The sequence below is a fragment of the Castanea sativa genome, chromosome 1 (assembly GCF_040712315.1).
Source record: "Castanea sativa cultivar Marrone di Chiusa Pesio chromosome 1, ASM4071231v1".
NCBI lineage: Eukaryota > Viridiplantae > Streptophyta > Magnoliopsida > Fagales > Fagaceae > Castanea > Castanea sativa.
The window spans coordinates 64427859-64442744 of NC_134013.1; the positions used below are offsets into that span (position 1 = coordinate 64427859).

General features: G+C 33.6%; 2 protein-coding genes across 2 annotated transcripts; both read right to left on the reverse strand.

The window, feature by feature from the left end:
* Nucleotides 1-3314: 3314 nt before the first annotated feature.
* On the reverse strand, nt 3315-7904 carry LOC142621891 (glyceraldehyde-3-phosphate dehydrogenase, cytosolic-like). The gene is made up of 11 exons (XM_075795264.1): nt 7798-7904; nt 7565-7665; nt 5980-6095; nt 5779-5878; nt 5351-5497; nt 5173-5233; nt 4997-5094; nt 4604-4746; nt 4413-4496; nt 4193-4282; nt 3315-3588 (listed from the first exon to the last, which is right to left on the reverse strand). Exons 1-11 carry the CDS (start codon nt 7823-7825, stop codon nt 3543-3545), a joined length of 1014 nt encoding a protein of 337 aa, XP_075651379.1. The 5' UTR covers nt 7826-7904; the 3' UTR covers nt 3315-3542.
* A 2005-nt stretch (nt 7905-9909) lies between these two features.
* On the reverse strand, nt 9910-13674 carry LOC142633658 (cytosolic Fe-S cluster assembly factor NBP35-like). The gene is made up of 3 exons (XM_075808219.1): nt 13484-13674; nt 13238-13339; nt 9910-11065 (listed from the first exon to the last, which is right to left on the reverse strand). Exons 1-3 carry the CDS (start codon nt 13518-13520, stop codon nt 10137-10139), a joined length of 1068 nt encoding a protein of 355 aa, XP_075664334.1. The 5' UTR covers nt 13521-13674; the 3' UTR covers nt 9910-10136.
* Nucleotides 13675-14886: the final 1212 nt, after the last annotated feature.

The window sequence follows — 14886 nt, forward strand, 5'->3', positions numbered from 1 at the left end:
CTGCTTTTTATTTTTTGGTTCGTTTTTAAGCATAGCAAGAAGGATGCCGATGTGCTTGCATTTCTGTTTTTGCGAATGAAAGCTTATGCAAAAAATTATTTTTCAGACAGGTTTTGTGTCGTCTGGCAAGCCGCAACAGAAATGTAGGTCAGAATATAAAGCACTGCTCTAGTGCTCTCAACAATCTAGTACCGGGGCCAGCCCTGTGCTCACTCAGTATGTGTGCTTATAAAGTTTAAACCAGCTCTGGTCATTTACCATTTGGGCGGTGTAAAAGAAAATGGACAATTTTCATCCAAACTAGTTCAAAGAAAAGTTTCTCCAACCTACTATGCAATAAGCCGCCAACTCAAAAGATTTTCTATTTATACTTTAAATCACACAATTTACTTAAATATGGTAATAGGTGTTATTTAGCAACCCACTATGCGATAATCAGTTTTATTTAGCATCCAAGTTTTGTAGCATGGTACTTTTGTGTTGCTTAAGAAAGTTATTAAGATGATTGTGCGAAACTTAAATGCTTTGTTATGGACTGGTAAAGTGAAAAAGCAGCTGGAGTCAATTTCTTGGGACATGTTAGGAGAAGAGAAAGAAAACTTTTTTAATCAAGCAGGTTCAGTTTGGATTGCTTGGATTAGATTGTACTTAATATCCACATCCTTCGAAATTCCTCATAAGTTGTTCTTTGTTAAGAAGGCTAACAAGGCCTCCAACACAATTTAGGGGTTCGGGGTGTAGCTTCTATTCATCTTTGGCACAAGAGTTGGAACCTTAAGGGGCCATTGAACCAGAAATTCGGACATTAAAATTGGCTAGACTCTAGGAGTTTGAGAGATGCCAAGTAATCTAGCTTTATTAAAAGAAAAATTTTAGTACCACATAAAATGTTACAATTTTTGTTACAATTATTCTATGTGTTAAATTATGATTGGTTGTCTGTCACTTTCATATGGACCTACCACTTTTTCTCCATCACTCACAATTTGTCACGTGGACAGTTGTAGCATAAATTGTGACATTTTATGTGATCTTAGAATTTTTATTAAAATTAGTAGGTGGGATTGACCTCTTGCCGGGTTTGAGTGGCTGGTTGCTGTTGTGGGTTTGCGTGGCTGGTTGCTATCGAAGGTAAGTGTTTTGAGGTTCAAATTAATGGGAATGAAGATGGTCATTTCAACTACGCATGGTAATTACAAGTGTTTTGAGGTTCAAATCCCTAGACATGCTTTCATAAACCTCGTTAACTGTCAAATACAGATTGATTATAAGAGATAGAATACTCGTACTAGGTCATTTACCATTTGGGCGGTGTAAAAGAAAATGGACAATTTTAATCCAAACTAGTTCGAAGAAAAGTTTCTCCAACCTACTATGCAATAAGCCGCCAACTCAAAAAGATTATCTATTTATACTTTAAATCACACAATTTACTTAAATATGGTAAGAGGTGTTATTTAGCAACCCACTATGCGATAATCAGTTTTATTTAGCATCCAATTTTGTAGCATGGTACTTTTGTGTTGCTTAAGAAAGTTATCAAGATGATTGAGCGAAACTTAAATGCTTTTTTATGGACTGGTAAAGTGAAAAAGCAGCTGGAGTCAGTTTCTTGGGACATGTTAGGAGAAGAGAAAGAAGACTTTTTTACTCAAGCAGGTTCAATTTGGATTGCTTGGATTAGATTGTACTTAATATCCACATCCTTCGAAATATCCAAATCCTTCGAAATTCCTCGTAAGTTGTTCTTTGTTAAGAAGGCTAACAAGGCCTCCAAGACAATTTAGGGGTTTGGGATGGAGCTTCTATTCATCTTTGGCGCAAGAGTTGGCACCCTAAGGGGCCATTGAACCAGAAATTCGGACATTAAAATTGGCTAGACTCTGGGAGTTCGAGAGATGCCAAGTAATCTAGCTTTATTAAAAGAGAAGTTTTAGTACTACATTAAATGTCATAACTTTTGTCACAATTATTCTATGTGCTAGATTGTGACTGGTTGTTTGTCACTTTCATATGAACCCACCACTTTTTCTCCACCACTCACAATTTGTCATGTGAACAGTTGTAGCACAAATTGTGACATTTTATGTAGTCTTAGAATTTTTGTTAAAATTAGCAGGTGGGATTGACCTCTTGCCGGGTTTGAGTGGCTGGTTGCAGTGGAAGGTAAGTGTTTTGAGGTTCAAATTAATGGGAATTAAGATGGTCCTTTCTACTACGAATGGTAATTACAATTCACAAGATACTTGGTGTTTTGAGGTTCAAATCTCTAGACATGCTTTCATAAACCTCGTTAACTATCAAATACAGATTGATTATAAGAGATAGAATACTCGTATGAGGTTATAAAGGTGATACTCTTGGTGTTTTCTATAGAAGCAAGAATAAATTAAGAGACCACCTTTATTTTGAGTGTTCTGTCACTCATAGATTGCGGAAGTAAATCTTGTTGATGTGTGTTTTTGATGGCCAAATTGGGAACATGAGTTGTATTGGGGGATCAATAGGTTGAAGGGTACCGGTTTAAGGCACAGGTTGTGTGAAAATTGGCCTGGGAAAGCAACCATCTATCATGTTTGGAGGGAAGGGAATGAAAGGATTCATAATTTTAGGATGTGATGAGAAGAACAAATCCTGAGCTGTATTGCTGTTGATGTGAGGGGTAGAACTAAAATCCCTGCAAGATCCAAATTGAAGAGTTCAATATTGTATTGCACCCTGTGCTGCATCTGTAGGATTCCTGACTTGGTGCTTGCTTTATTGAATTGCTTGGTTGCGCCGTTTTTGGTATGGTTTTGTAGCAGATTATATTCCCAGAAGTCTTTTGGTATGGTGTTTTAGCTTGTTAAGAGTGGTTTGTTCTGTTGTGTTCCAATATGAGTAATGTTGTGTTGTCTGTAAAGGGGTTGGTCTCTTTTTTTGTGGGCAGTTTTGCTGCTTGTATTAGTTGACCTGCTTTGCAGGCTTCTTTGTTCTCATTTGAAATTGAATAAGTATACTTATTCATTAGACACTCTTTCATTTCTTTTCTTTTATTGTGTTATATTTCTTTTTCTTTTGTAAGACCATAAAAATGGAAACACTTCCTTTCATTTCTTTTCTTTTGCTGTGTTATATTTCTTTTTTCTTTTGTAAGACCATAAAAATGGAAAGTATATCTTTTCACCCTTGAAAATGTGTGGACTGATGAGCTTAGCAATCGTGATGATTTTTTTTCCCGTATATAGCATACAACAAGAGAATCAAAGCAAATAAATCACGGCAGAATCTGTTAAATTTTCAAGGCAGAAAAACCACCCAAGAAAGCCACAAAATTAGGAAATAAGATAATTAATAATCATATCTTATGGGAAAACACCAGTCAAGAAAGAAGGGGTGATACAATGACACCAAATTTAAAATAGACGCGTGGTATATAACCATCCTCATATCAATTATTTCAAAACATTTCTCTGTACCTTAAAAAATTAAGCTGCAAACTATGCCAAAGGAAATGGTAGTGAAAGTGTAAAACATGGTGATTGTCTAGACTCCAACATGACTCATTGAACGGAGGCAATGTGTCGGATCAAATCAATAACACGTGAGCTGCAACAAAACAAAACCACTTCAGAAAGTAATCCCAAAAGTAAACCAAAGATAGATGGAAATTTAATCTGCCAAAACTGGTTGGTGCAAGCAAGATAGTGAACAACTAAGAACTAACTGCAGAGAAAAATAAAACATGCATTGACAAGTAAATGTTGCCATTTACAAAATTACATCTACTAAAGACAATGGGGCCATTGTTAATTATCACAACTACCATTGTTAATAACACAATTTGTTAGTTGTAACGAATGTTCTGAATCATCTATACTTAAAAGTATGTTTTCCCTGCAACGCAGTTGGCCATAAAAAAAGTGGCTATGAAAACAAATCAGCTTCTTCATAAGTTGGACATTAGTTAGCTTGCCTAGGATCGATATTATCAAGATAGAAACGTGGCTATCAATTCATGGTTGTAATTGGAGGATTGGAACAATCGCCACAACATTACGTGCAGGTAAATATAGTGTTGTCAAGACCAATTTTAATAGCAAAAAGCCACTAATGTAAGCATCCGCATTTTACAAACAAGAAAGACCACAACAACAACGTTTTTTAACTCCCTATCAATTGTAAGATTATTATTAAGAGATAGAAATGTTACCTGTAACCCCATTCATTGTCATACCAAGAGACAAGCTTCACAAAATTGTCATTCAATGCAATCCCGGCCTTGGCATCGAAAATGCTTGACCTAAAGTAAGAATCAAACACAAAGTAAGCTTCAATTGAATATTAACTTGTAGCAACAGCTAGAAAGAGACAATGAAATATCAAAGCAACTAAGTTCATTTAGGGGGGGAAAATTAGCAAAACCACAGCACCTGCTGTCACCCACAAAGTCAGTTGACACCACATCCTCCTCCGTGTAACCAAGAATTCCTTTTAGTTTACCTTCAGACTCCTCCCTACACAACAATAAAACAAATAAGGAGATGAAGGAAAGGTAGTGATTGGAACATTATATACTTTGACTAAAAAAAAAATTCTAAAGGAAAGCATTCCTAATCCTTACTTGATAGCAGCTTTTATCTCCTCATAACTGGCCTCATTCTCAAGTCTCACAGTGAGGTCAACAACTGAAACATTAATCGTAGGAACACGGAAAGCCATCCCTGTCAACTTCCCATTCAATGAAGGCAGAACTTTACCAACAGCCTGCATAGTTAAAGAGTAAAACACACAGATTAACCAGTGAGCTAAAGAAGACCAAAGTTTGGTACTACTAAAATTCAGTACATGCCAAAGAGAGAAGATAGTTTTGTAAGGGGACTTAGTTAATCATGAATTCCACAAGGATATATATTTTTTCTTATTTCACCTATGATACATCCAGCAAGATAAATGCAAAGCATGCTAAAAATGACACATTTATGCAGATCAAACCATGGAGGCAAGAATTTAATACCTTAGCAGCTCCAGTACTGCTAGGAATTATGTTGAAGGAAGCAGCTCTGCCACCTCTCCAATCCTTCATTGATGGTCCATCTACAGTCTTTTGGGTGGCTATATGACATAGAAGTCATGTCAATCTATAGTCATATCCCATGTAAATGAAAAGAGTGTATTCCAACATAGACTCACCAGTAATGGAGTGAACAGTAGTCATAAGACCTTCAACAATACCAAATCGGTCATGAATTACCTGCCAAAAGATATATTCAAAAATCATACGATTTGCACTTATATCTTTATACTTTCTCAATTCTTAAAGGCATAGTTTTGCACAATGCTAAAGCAACCAGAAAAGTTTTAAAATTACCTTAGCCAATGGAGCAAGACAGTTGGTGGTGCAACTAGCATTAGAGACAATGTCAAGTTCTGGCTTGTAGTTGTTCTCATTGACACCCACAACGAACATGGGAGCATCCTTACTTGGTGCAGAAATAATTACCTTCTTTGCACCAGCCTGACACACCCAAACATGAGAATAGGTAAAAGAATTGAGAAACCTACATAATGGAAGTAAAACAGAAAATTTGATTCACAAAACACGATAACATCTCTATTTATTTTCTTTCTCTTGTTTTTATTTTTTTTGGAATCTATCATATGAAAGATAATAACACACTGAAAAACCATTCCTATAGTTCCTCTTCATAATATTAATGTCACTATCACAAACTAGGAGCAATATATACCATAATCAAATCAAACACAAAATCAGCATTCAAGCACTTAATCACAAACCTTCAAGTGGGCAGCGGCTTTTTCCTTGTCAGTGAAAACTCCAGTGGACTCAACAACAAATTCGGCTCCAGCCTCACCCCATGGGATCTCTTCAGGGTTCCTAAATATCAGAAACAACTATATATATTATACAAGTACTAATAAAATCTAATTTCCCTCTAGATAATGAACAAAGAACTAAATAATAAAAGTTGAAAATACCTGATACCAAAAGTAGCAACTGGCATATCACCAAAAAGAAGAGTCTTAGAGTCCTTAACCTTGAGTTCATGGTGCTTCCATTGGCCGTGAACAGTGTCATACTTAAACATGTAGGTCTGTGAAGCACAATATCAAAATTATACTAATAAGCAAAACTAGACAACTAAAAAGCTATTAAATACGCAATATTTGGCTACAAAGAAAGTTTAGCATACGAACAGTCATCGAGCACTTTCAATCATTTGGCATAAATAAGCAAAGCTTTTAATGTTAATTCTGCAATATCAAAATAATATTTTTAAAAATTCCCTTCTATTTTATTTTTTATAAACTGCAAAATTATTAACAACAAAAGGCAGAAGTAAACTCCATGAAATAATGAAGAACTGACAGGTGCTAACATGGGCGGAGACAGGGGGGGCAGTTGCCCCATGACACTACCCGAACCCCCTTGATGTTCTTTTAAAAAATGAAAATGAAAACTTCTTTTTTCTAAACTTCCCCCCCCCCCCCCCCAAAAAGATCAAAACTTTATTTTGTAAATAACTTTTAACTCTCTAAATGTTAGTGAGGAAAAAAATTTCTTAAACATAGTCTTAAAATTACAACATTTTATTGCTATATCTCCCAGACAATGTTCCAAATTTTATACGTTGCCTTAAAAATTAAAAAAAAAATTACAATTTTATATAGTTTTTAAGGTCTTTTACAATCAACCCACCATTTGATAGTTCAAATGTAATCTAGCAAAGAATGAATAAACATTGATATAACTTTAAGTTAATTCAAAAATAAAAACCTCATTCAACAGCTTCTACAAAATTCTCAAGTATATGATCATATTTTTAATACTTCTAAGTTAATTTAATTTTTCATTTTCATTTTAAGTATTCAAATGATTTGTTTGAATATCTTATGTTTTGATTAATCTTTCATTTAATATATTAATAACTATATACTGATTCTTTCTTTTTTTAAACTTGTTCGAATCATAGACTTATAGTCACCTTAAATTTTGAATAAGTAGTTTACACATAACAATGATTATACTAACTCTAACTAATACTAGGCTCTAAAAAAGAAATTGAAACCAAGAACCAAAAATAAATAAATAATAACTTCCATCTACATTTACATCATATTTTCTTCTTTAATCAATACTTTTGTTTGATTAAATTAAGTAATATATATGTTTTCTTATATTAATATACATGTTTAGAATTACATTTGTCTCCAATTTTTTATTCTAATCTTGTCCCCCAAATCAAAATCCCGGTTTCACCATTAAGTGCACAGCTCTACAAAGCTAAACTAGACATATAATGCCACAAATACAAATTTATTAAAAAAAAAAAAAAGTCATTTGTAATAATTAAGAACTGAACACTTTCAATCATTTGGAATAATTAAGCAAAGCATTTCATGTTATTTCTGGAATATCAAACATCATAAAAAAAAAAAAAAAATCCAAATGTTGTTTTTTCAACACAAATTTGGATTAGACAAATGGTGCCTAAGGTAAGGTTTAAAAGCGTGTTATCACTTATCCAATATAGTGTTGATATTAATTAGAAAAAAGAGTTACCATGTAATCAGTGGTGATGAAAGGATCATTAACAGCGACGAGTTCAACATCATCTCTCTCTAGAGCCACCCTAGCCACCAAACGTCCGATTCTTCCAAATCCTTCACCAATTTCAAACACAACCCAAAAAAAAAAAAAATCATCATTTTCTAAAAGACACAGACACACATGCATGCATGAATGGACAAAAACACACACACACGAATGGAGTTGAAAATAGTAAAAATTCGCACCATTGATCCCAATCTTAATCTTCCCCATGTTCCTCAGAGAAAGTGAAAAAGCATATATATATATAACGTTAGAAGAAGAAAGTCTTTGTGAATGAAAACAAGACTTGTACAGTAGAGAGAGCAAGTTCATCTCTTCATATATATATGTGAAAAAATAGGAAGACGCGGATTTGTCGAGGGATAGAAAGAGTGGGGACCACTAAATGCTCATCACCACCGTTGATTTCGAGAGAATAAATGGGAATCATGTGATTTCTCTTCTTCTTCTTCTTTTTTTTTTAACTTAAAAAAAAAAGAAAAACAATAATTCTCGTGACTTTTTCACGGATCTGCAGGTTAGAATCAGTAAAACTGAATGGAAACTTCACTATTTTTAGTTTGGTTTCTATCAGTAATGATAATTACTAATTAGAGTTTAGAGATCAGTTTTTGGTGTCATTCTGGATGCTTCGATGAAATTAAAGTCTTGATTGTCATTAATAGCTTGAGTTAACTTCTCCTCCAAGGTTGAAATATGAAGATCACACCAAGTCTGTGCTCTTTTATAGGAGAAACTAGAAAGTACATCCTGTGTGCGTGCATGCAGAGGATGGGTTCCACCAGCAAGTGAGATCCACGTATTGTGAGAAGACTGTTGCATGCATCAGGTAAAGAACGTGACATAATTTCAACGAAGCAGCTCATTTTATTTTTACACAAACTTAACTACTCCCAAAACATCACCGAAATTAGTTGATAGGACTGAATGATATAAGATAAATCATTATATCTTTCTTATTATACACGTAAAATCAAATTTTATCCATGATGTGATTAACATTTCGACAACTATGATGATCCTAACAAATCGTAAATGTAACCGAACTGTAAATGCCTTTGTCGTTTCAAAGAATGTAATAATTTTCTTTTTCAATTAACTTTTTATAAACGAAGGAGCAAAAAAGACTGCTTCATGAGGTGTGATCCTCAATCCATTGAGCCACCCCTCGGGTCTACAGAATTTATTTAACAACTGCATATCATATGCTTTTTATTAGCGTCATGATACATGTGATTCAGCGGCCAATTGTATCAAAATTAAGTTGATGAAATTTTAATGTAGAGCAAGATAAACTGATAAAACGAAGACTGATAAAATGAAGACGATAACTATATTACAATTGTCTCATACATCTATTATTGTTAAGAATCAACTCACAGTTAGTGTTATATATATAAGTATATACATGAATAGGTTATAATAATAATGTTTGATTTTTGGAAAATATTGTTTCATAAAGTTGATAAAGTAAAAATTCAAGTCCGAAAATTTTCTAAATGAAAATTTGAAATTTAGTATGTTCAATCGGTCAAAGCTTTTACTTGATCGATCGAAATGATGAGGAAAATAATCCTAGAACTCCTGCCTGACTTGATCACTATTTGATTCTTATTCGATCGATCAAAAAAAGCCTTTGATCGATTCTCGATTCCTCTCGATTGGTCAAGACTCATTAAACTGATTTTTTTTGCAAAATTTTTTGATAAATGTTTTGAAAGTTTGAAAAGGTTTTAAACCTTGTGAATAGTTTTATGAAACATTTTAACTCTCCATAAGTGCCTTTTGGTGAAATAGAACTCTATGGGTATAAATAGTAGCTTATGTTCACTTGATAACTTCCTTCTCTTCCAAAAGTTAGTTTCTAAGAAATATAAGAAATCCTATGAATATTCTCTAGAATGTTATCTGTAGAACCAAAACTTAGTTATATCTTGGAAACAAATTTGTAATAACCCCTATAACAACAATAGTGTAGCGACAAATATTGTCTAAAGATAACAATTTTGTACCGAAAAGTTATTTATTTCATGTTCGTCTTTTGTATTAAACTTGTTCATTATTACTTTGTGTAATATTCCCAATAGTCAAACATCATAGCAGAGCCCTTTTAATCATTGTAAGCCTCTAAATTTAGTAGCTATTGTCCATTTGAATATGGCATGGAACTATCATCGTGGCTGATACAGGGGTTAATTCTTTGATTAAGGATGATTAACAATGATTGCTGCTGGCATTTTAGAAGAACCTTTTAAGTGAGGACAAATGCTTTTGTTGTATGCATCAGAGCCAGATTATCCCTAATCACTTTAAAATATATCAAAGTACTATGCATAATGCATGGCCACAAAACTCTAAGAGGTTAAATATCATTACATTCACATAGTAGCCATGTTACGAATAAATACATATAAGTCGAGTAATTCAAAAGCCACAAGCTTAAGAATCCATGCTATTATTAAACATAAAAAGAAGCACAAAATTTTGATCCACATAAGGACCACGAGCTGAATCTAACAGCCTATGCACTATCTACCAACATACTTGAGAATCCATTCTTTTCAATCATTTTTTCTATGACGATCTTCAGTGCAGGAGCGCTCACCTGGCATTTCTTATCAATGAAGCAGGATCTACCTTCTTCAGCAGCCTTACAAAGCTGCGGATCCAATGGCACCTTCCCAAGAAAAGGCACATCCATTTCCCTACACATTTTTTCTGCACCACCACTGCTACTATCAAACACTTCACTGCAAGCAATCAAATTTTGAAGTTCTGGTGCTTTCTCTCTAAGATATTCCCTAACCTGCTCCGAAACATCTATATGTTCACCTGTCTCTGTCATCCTCATAAACTTGAAATCCATCAGTGGCTGGCACAAGCTGCTCATATTCTCAACAACCCCAAGAACCTTAACTCCAACTTTTTTGCAGAAATTGATTTCTTTTCGCACATCAATCAAGGAGACTTGCTGTGGAGTGGTGACAATAATTGCACCATCTATTCCAGTAGCCCCAAGGCATTGAACAATTGAGATGTGCTCATCTGAGGTCCCAGGAGGAGCATCAACAACCAAAAAATCAAGTTCATTCCAGTACACTTCCTTCAGGAAATTCTTGATGAGCCCATTCTTGCGAGGGCCCCTCCATATAACAGCTTCATCAGGATCAGGAAGCATGAATCCAATTGACATGACCCCAAGATTATCATCAACATAGACAGGAGACCAGCCGAGGTTGCTCTGGTGGATTTCTTGACCTTCTAGGCCAAGCATCTTTGGGATGCTCGGGCCACAAATGTCAATGTCAAGCAGACCTATCTGGAGGTTCATAGCTGCCAGGGCGAATGAAAGTTGGGCAGAGAATGTACTCTTGCCAACTCCACCCTTCCCTGATAAAACAAGGATCTTATGCTTAACATTAGCCATCCTTTCTGCAATAACAACCAAGTCTGCAGAAACAAGAGTATAGAACATTAAGACAATAAGCATACCACATCTGAGTCATAAAATATGTTTGCAGAATATTAACTAAACCAGAGCGACACTTAAATGTCATGCATAAATGAAACACCATCCTTGAATAATTAATCCATACGTTTATCATTCATTTCGGGCTGCAAGCCCCATTGAGTGATGCTCTTCTTGGAATTTTCACTTAGTTTTAATTTTGAAAATTTTGGTCTAAGGGTATGTTCAGGCAAACAAGTAAATGAAATAAATTAATGCTCATCATCAGGAAACACCTTATCAGGAAATAAGGAGGAAAAAGAAAAAATATATTAATTTGACTGAGTTGATGAATTGCTTGTAATATCAAGGGCTAACTGAAACCATGCCTAGCTGTCAGGATAAGGAAACCAACAATGCAGGAACTGAAATAAGTCACCTTTTTTTATTAGAGCTCACTCTGTGTACCTTCTCAACTCCCTCCTTTTCTTTTCAAAGAGTAAGATAAATCTTTCTCCTTTGTGTTTAACAGAAAAGTTCAATATTCTTTTAACTGTTACTTGTCATTGTCACACCTCTAAATATTTTGTCCGAAGTTGTCAAACTCATCATAGTAATTTCCTCTCTTTCTTCTTAGTAAACAGACAATTCAATATATAGTCTTGTTTAATTATATGCTTGTTTGATATATAGGCAGTGAAACTTAACCAATGTAAGAAGATACCTTTTAAAGATTGTTAAATAAAAATGACATCAGTAGTTGGTTTACACGGTTGTTTGATGTATAGGTACTGAAAGTTAGTGATGGTAGTTGATACATTGGCGGGACAAAATGGGTTAGTGGTTAATGGAAAATGTCATTACAGATTGTGCTATTGGGACTTTTATAGGGGGTTGTTGATGGGTATATAATATATTTGCATTTTTTTGAAGGTCATTTAGAAGTGGGTTCTTGCTGATTTGGTGGTTTCACTCACCATACCCACTCATTGAAATCTTTATGGAGGAAGGTTTCTATAATGATTCTCTTAATTAAGATAGAGACAGTTTCCCTCTCTAATATTTCAAACCAATAAGCGTTGTTGTGGTTGTTGAGGGAAAACATGGAATGGGGATACCAGAATTAATGCAAATCATTGCCTTTTTGTACATAATTTTTTTGTTGTAATTTTTTAGGCTTCTTTCTGATCATTGTACATGAAGTAGTCTGTCAATAAAGTTATCATTATCTATCAAAAAAAGTATTAATGCTGGTTAAAGTTGTGTGCTACAATGAGCTTTCTGTGATTTGATGGGTGACACGATTGCTTTGAGCTAATCTTTATTTGATTGTGGAGGGTAAACTCTATACCTTTTTTTTATCAAGCTATAATCATATACCCTGCAATGCAGTTGATACTTATGAATTCTATACCTTTTTTTTTTATCAAGCTATAATTATATACCCTGCAACACAGTTGATGATAATGAATCAGCATTCTGATTCAATAGTTCTAGGCTACCAAACATGGCAGTTTTAGCCTCTATTGGAATAAGCTCACCTAGTTTTGTAAAAAATGGAAACCAATCATAATAAATAAACACACCAATAGATGTTCTAAACCATAACTTCCTCGTTTGCCTTTCATCGATTCACATGTAATCTTCTACACAACTTGTTCCAAAGTAGGGCTCTTTCCTAGCTATGTGCTCTAAGTTAACAAGCAACAACAAACTCGCCAGTTGCTATAATACATATACACTGCTACTCTAGAACTCAAAGTTTAGCATGAGACAATAAGAGTCCGTTTTTAAAAACGAAAACACCATTTCACAACAGCAACTCCTCATAACTTATTTTACAAACGCTCATTTTAAACCCAAAATGTCATTTTGCAACAGCTTATACAATGGAACCCTAACAAGTAACAAGCTTAACATTGTCCTAAATTCACACCATAGGTTTGTGGGTTACCATACTCTCACTAACACTAAAACCAAACTTGTACAGCACATAAAGATGACAAATTAAAATTTTTCAAAACCTCAAATTTCAGACAACATGACAAATAAAAATCAGAATTACTCCACGAACAACTGGTAAAACATAAAATAACCACCACAACAACATAAACAAAAACAAAATTAAGAATTTTATAGAGCTGGGAAAAAAAAAAATGAAAGAGGTAGAAAACCTGGGTCAGGGCCTTTTGGGGCAGTAGCACAAGCTTCTTGATTAGGACAACCTTCGCAAGCGTCAGATTTTCCTGCGGACTCTGACTGAGTACCAGGGCAATCTGAATCAAACAAAAACAGAAACAAACAAAATTAAGAATGGATTTTTGAGGCTACCCCATTTGACAAGACCCAGTGATTTTGGAAAGTTTAAGGAGATGAAAAAAAAAAAAAAGAAAAAAAAAACCCAAGAGGGAAAATCTTACGCTCATTGGCATCTTCAGGAATATCACCGCTCGCCATGGTCGACTTTTCTGCTTTTGCTGTATTCTTTCTTTTTTTTACTTCGCTATGGCCTTTTATACGAGAAAGGAAAGGAGAGAGAGAGAAAACAAGAAGCGCGTTTATTTATCCTCGGGTTGGGATTCTGTATGGCGGTTGAATCGGATCAATTTCCACCGTTGGATTGACGCACCTTTTGACCCCAAAATTTCAGTATCCCATTTTCCAAGCAATCCCAATAATCTAGGAGGAGTTCAGAAAGTTAATCAATTAAATAATCTTTATTCTTGAAAAATAAAATAAAAATAGGTTGTTTTTTTATTTTTAATAAAAATAGGGTTAAAATTATAATTTAATAAAATTTTAAAATAAAACTATCAAAGAATTTTGTTTTTTCTAAAAATTAGCACATTTTTTATTTAAATAGAAAAATAATATGTCCATTGTATTTTTATAATATTTTTATAGCAAATCGTAAGTGGCAGGTTGTTACTAATTATTATTGGGTTAAAAAAGTAATCTCAATGCTAAATTCAAATTTAAGTCAATGGTCCAATAATAACTAACCACCTATAATTTATTATGAAACTATTGTAAAAATGATGTAAACATAGTACTTCTCATTTAAATATATCTCACCCACGTTTAATACATTGTTTTCCCTAAAAACTAACACATATTAATTTCTATATATTAAGAGGATTGAGAAAGTTAGTTATAATTTAAAAAATAACCCTAATCTAATTAGATAATTTTTGTTCTTAAAAAATAAAAAATATGGTTAAAATTGTAATTTAACAAAATTCAAAAACAAAAAAAAAAATACTAGAGAAATTTTTTTCCTAAGAATTATCACACTTTTTATTTAAATATATCTCATGCAGGTTTAATACATTTTTTCTCCTAAAAACTAGTACACACTAAACACAACAGTTTACTCCGTTTTAAATCCTAAATTTTAATTTCTTAAAAATATATTCCTATGTAACCTCACTAACAGTAGATAAATTCAAATTGAAAAATTACATGAAACTAAAAAAAAAAAATATCATTGCATGTGCGCGCGTATAATGAGGCTAGTATATATTATCATCTTACAATCACTAAAACATTGATAATAATCAACACATTAAAAGAATTACAAAAATCGGATGATAATTATGGAATGAGTGTGTGAGTCTCTCTTATTTTGTTTTTAAAAGTAAATAATTTTCAATCATCATATTTTGAGTTGCTATATTTTTCAATCAAAAAAATACTTAAGGTTCTGATGAGACATATAGGCTAGTGCATATATATATATTGTAGGGCCGCGATTTGGATCCTAAGCCCAGGAGGTGATAGGATTTAGGCCCAAAAAACCCAATATAATGAATTTGTAGAAAGT

Coding starts and splice junctions, on each gene's coding strand:
- LOC142621891 (XM_075795264.1), bottom strand. CDS start 7,825: ATGGGGAAGATTAAGATTGGGATCAATG. Junction 7,666..7,797: donor GATTAAGATTGGGATCAATG/GTGCGAATTTTT, acceptor AAATTGGTGAAG/GATTTGGAAGAATCGGACGT. Junction 6,096..7,564: donor TCATCACCACTGATTACATG/GTAACTCTTTTT, acceptor TGTGCTTCACAG/ACCTACATGTTTAAGTATGA.
- LOC142633658 (XM_075808219.1), bottom strand. CDS start 13,520: ATGGCGAGCGGTGATATTCCTGAAGATGCCAATGAGC. Junction 13,340..13,483: donor TCCTGAAGATGCCAATGAGC/GTAAGATTTTCC, acceptor TGTTTGATTCAG/ATTGCCCTGGTACTCAGTCA. Junction 11,066..13,237: donor CCCAAAAGGCCCTGACCCAG/GTTTTCTACCTC, acceptor TTGTTTCTGCAG/ACTTGGTTGTTATTGCAGAA.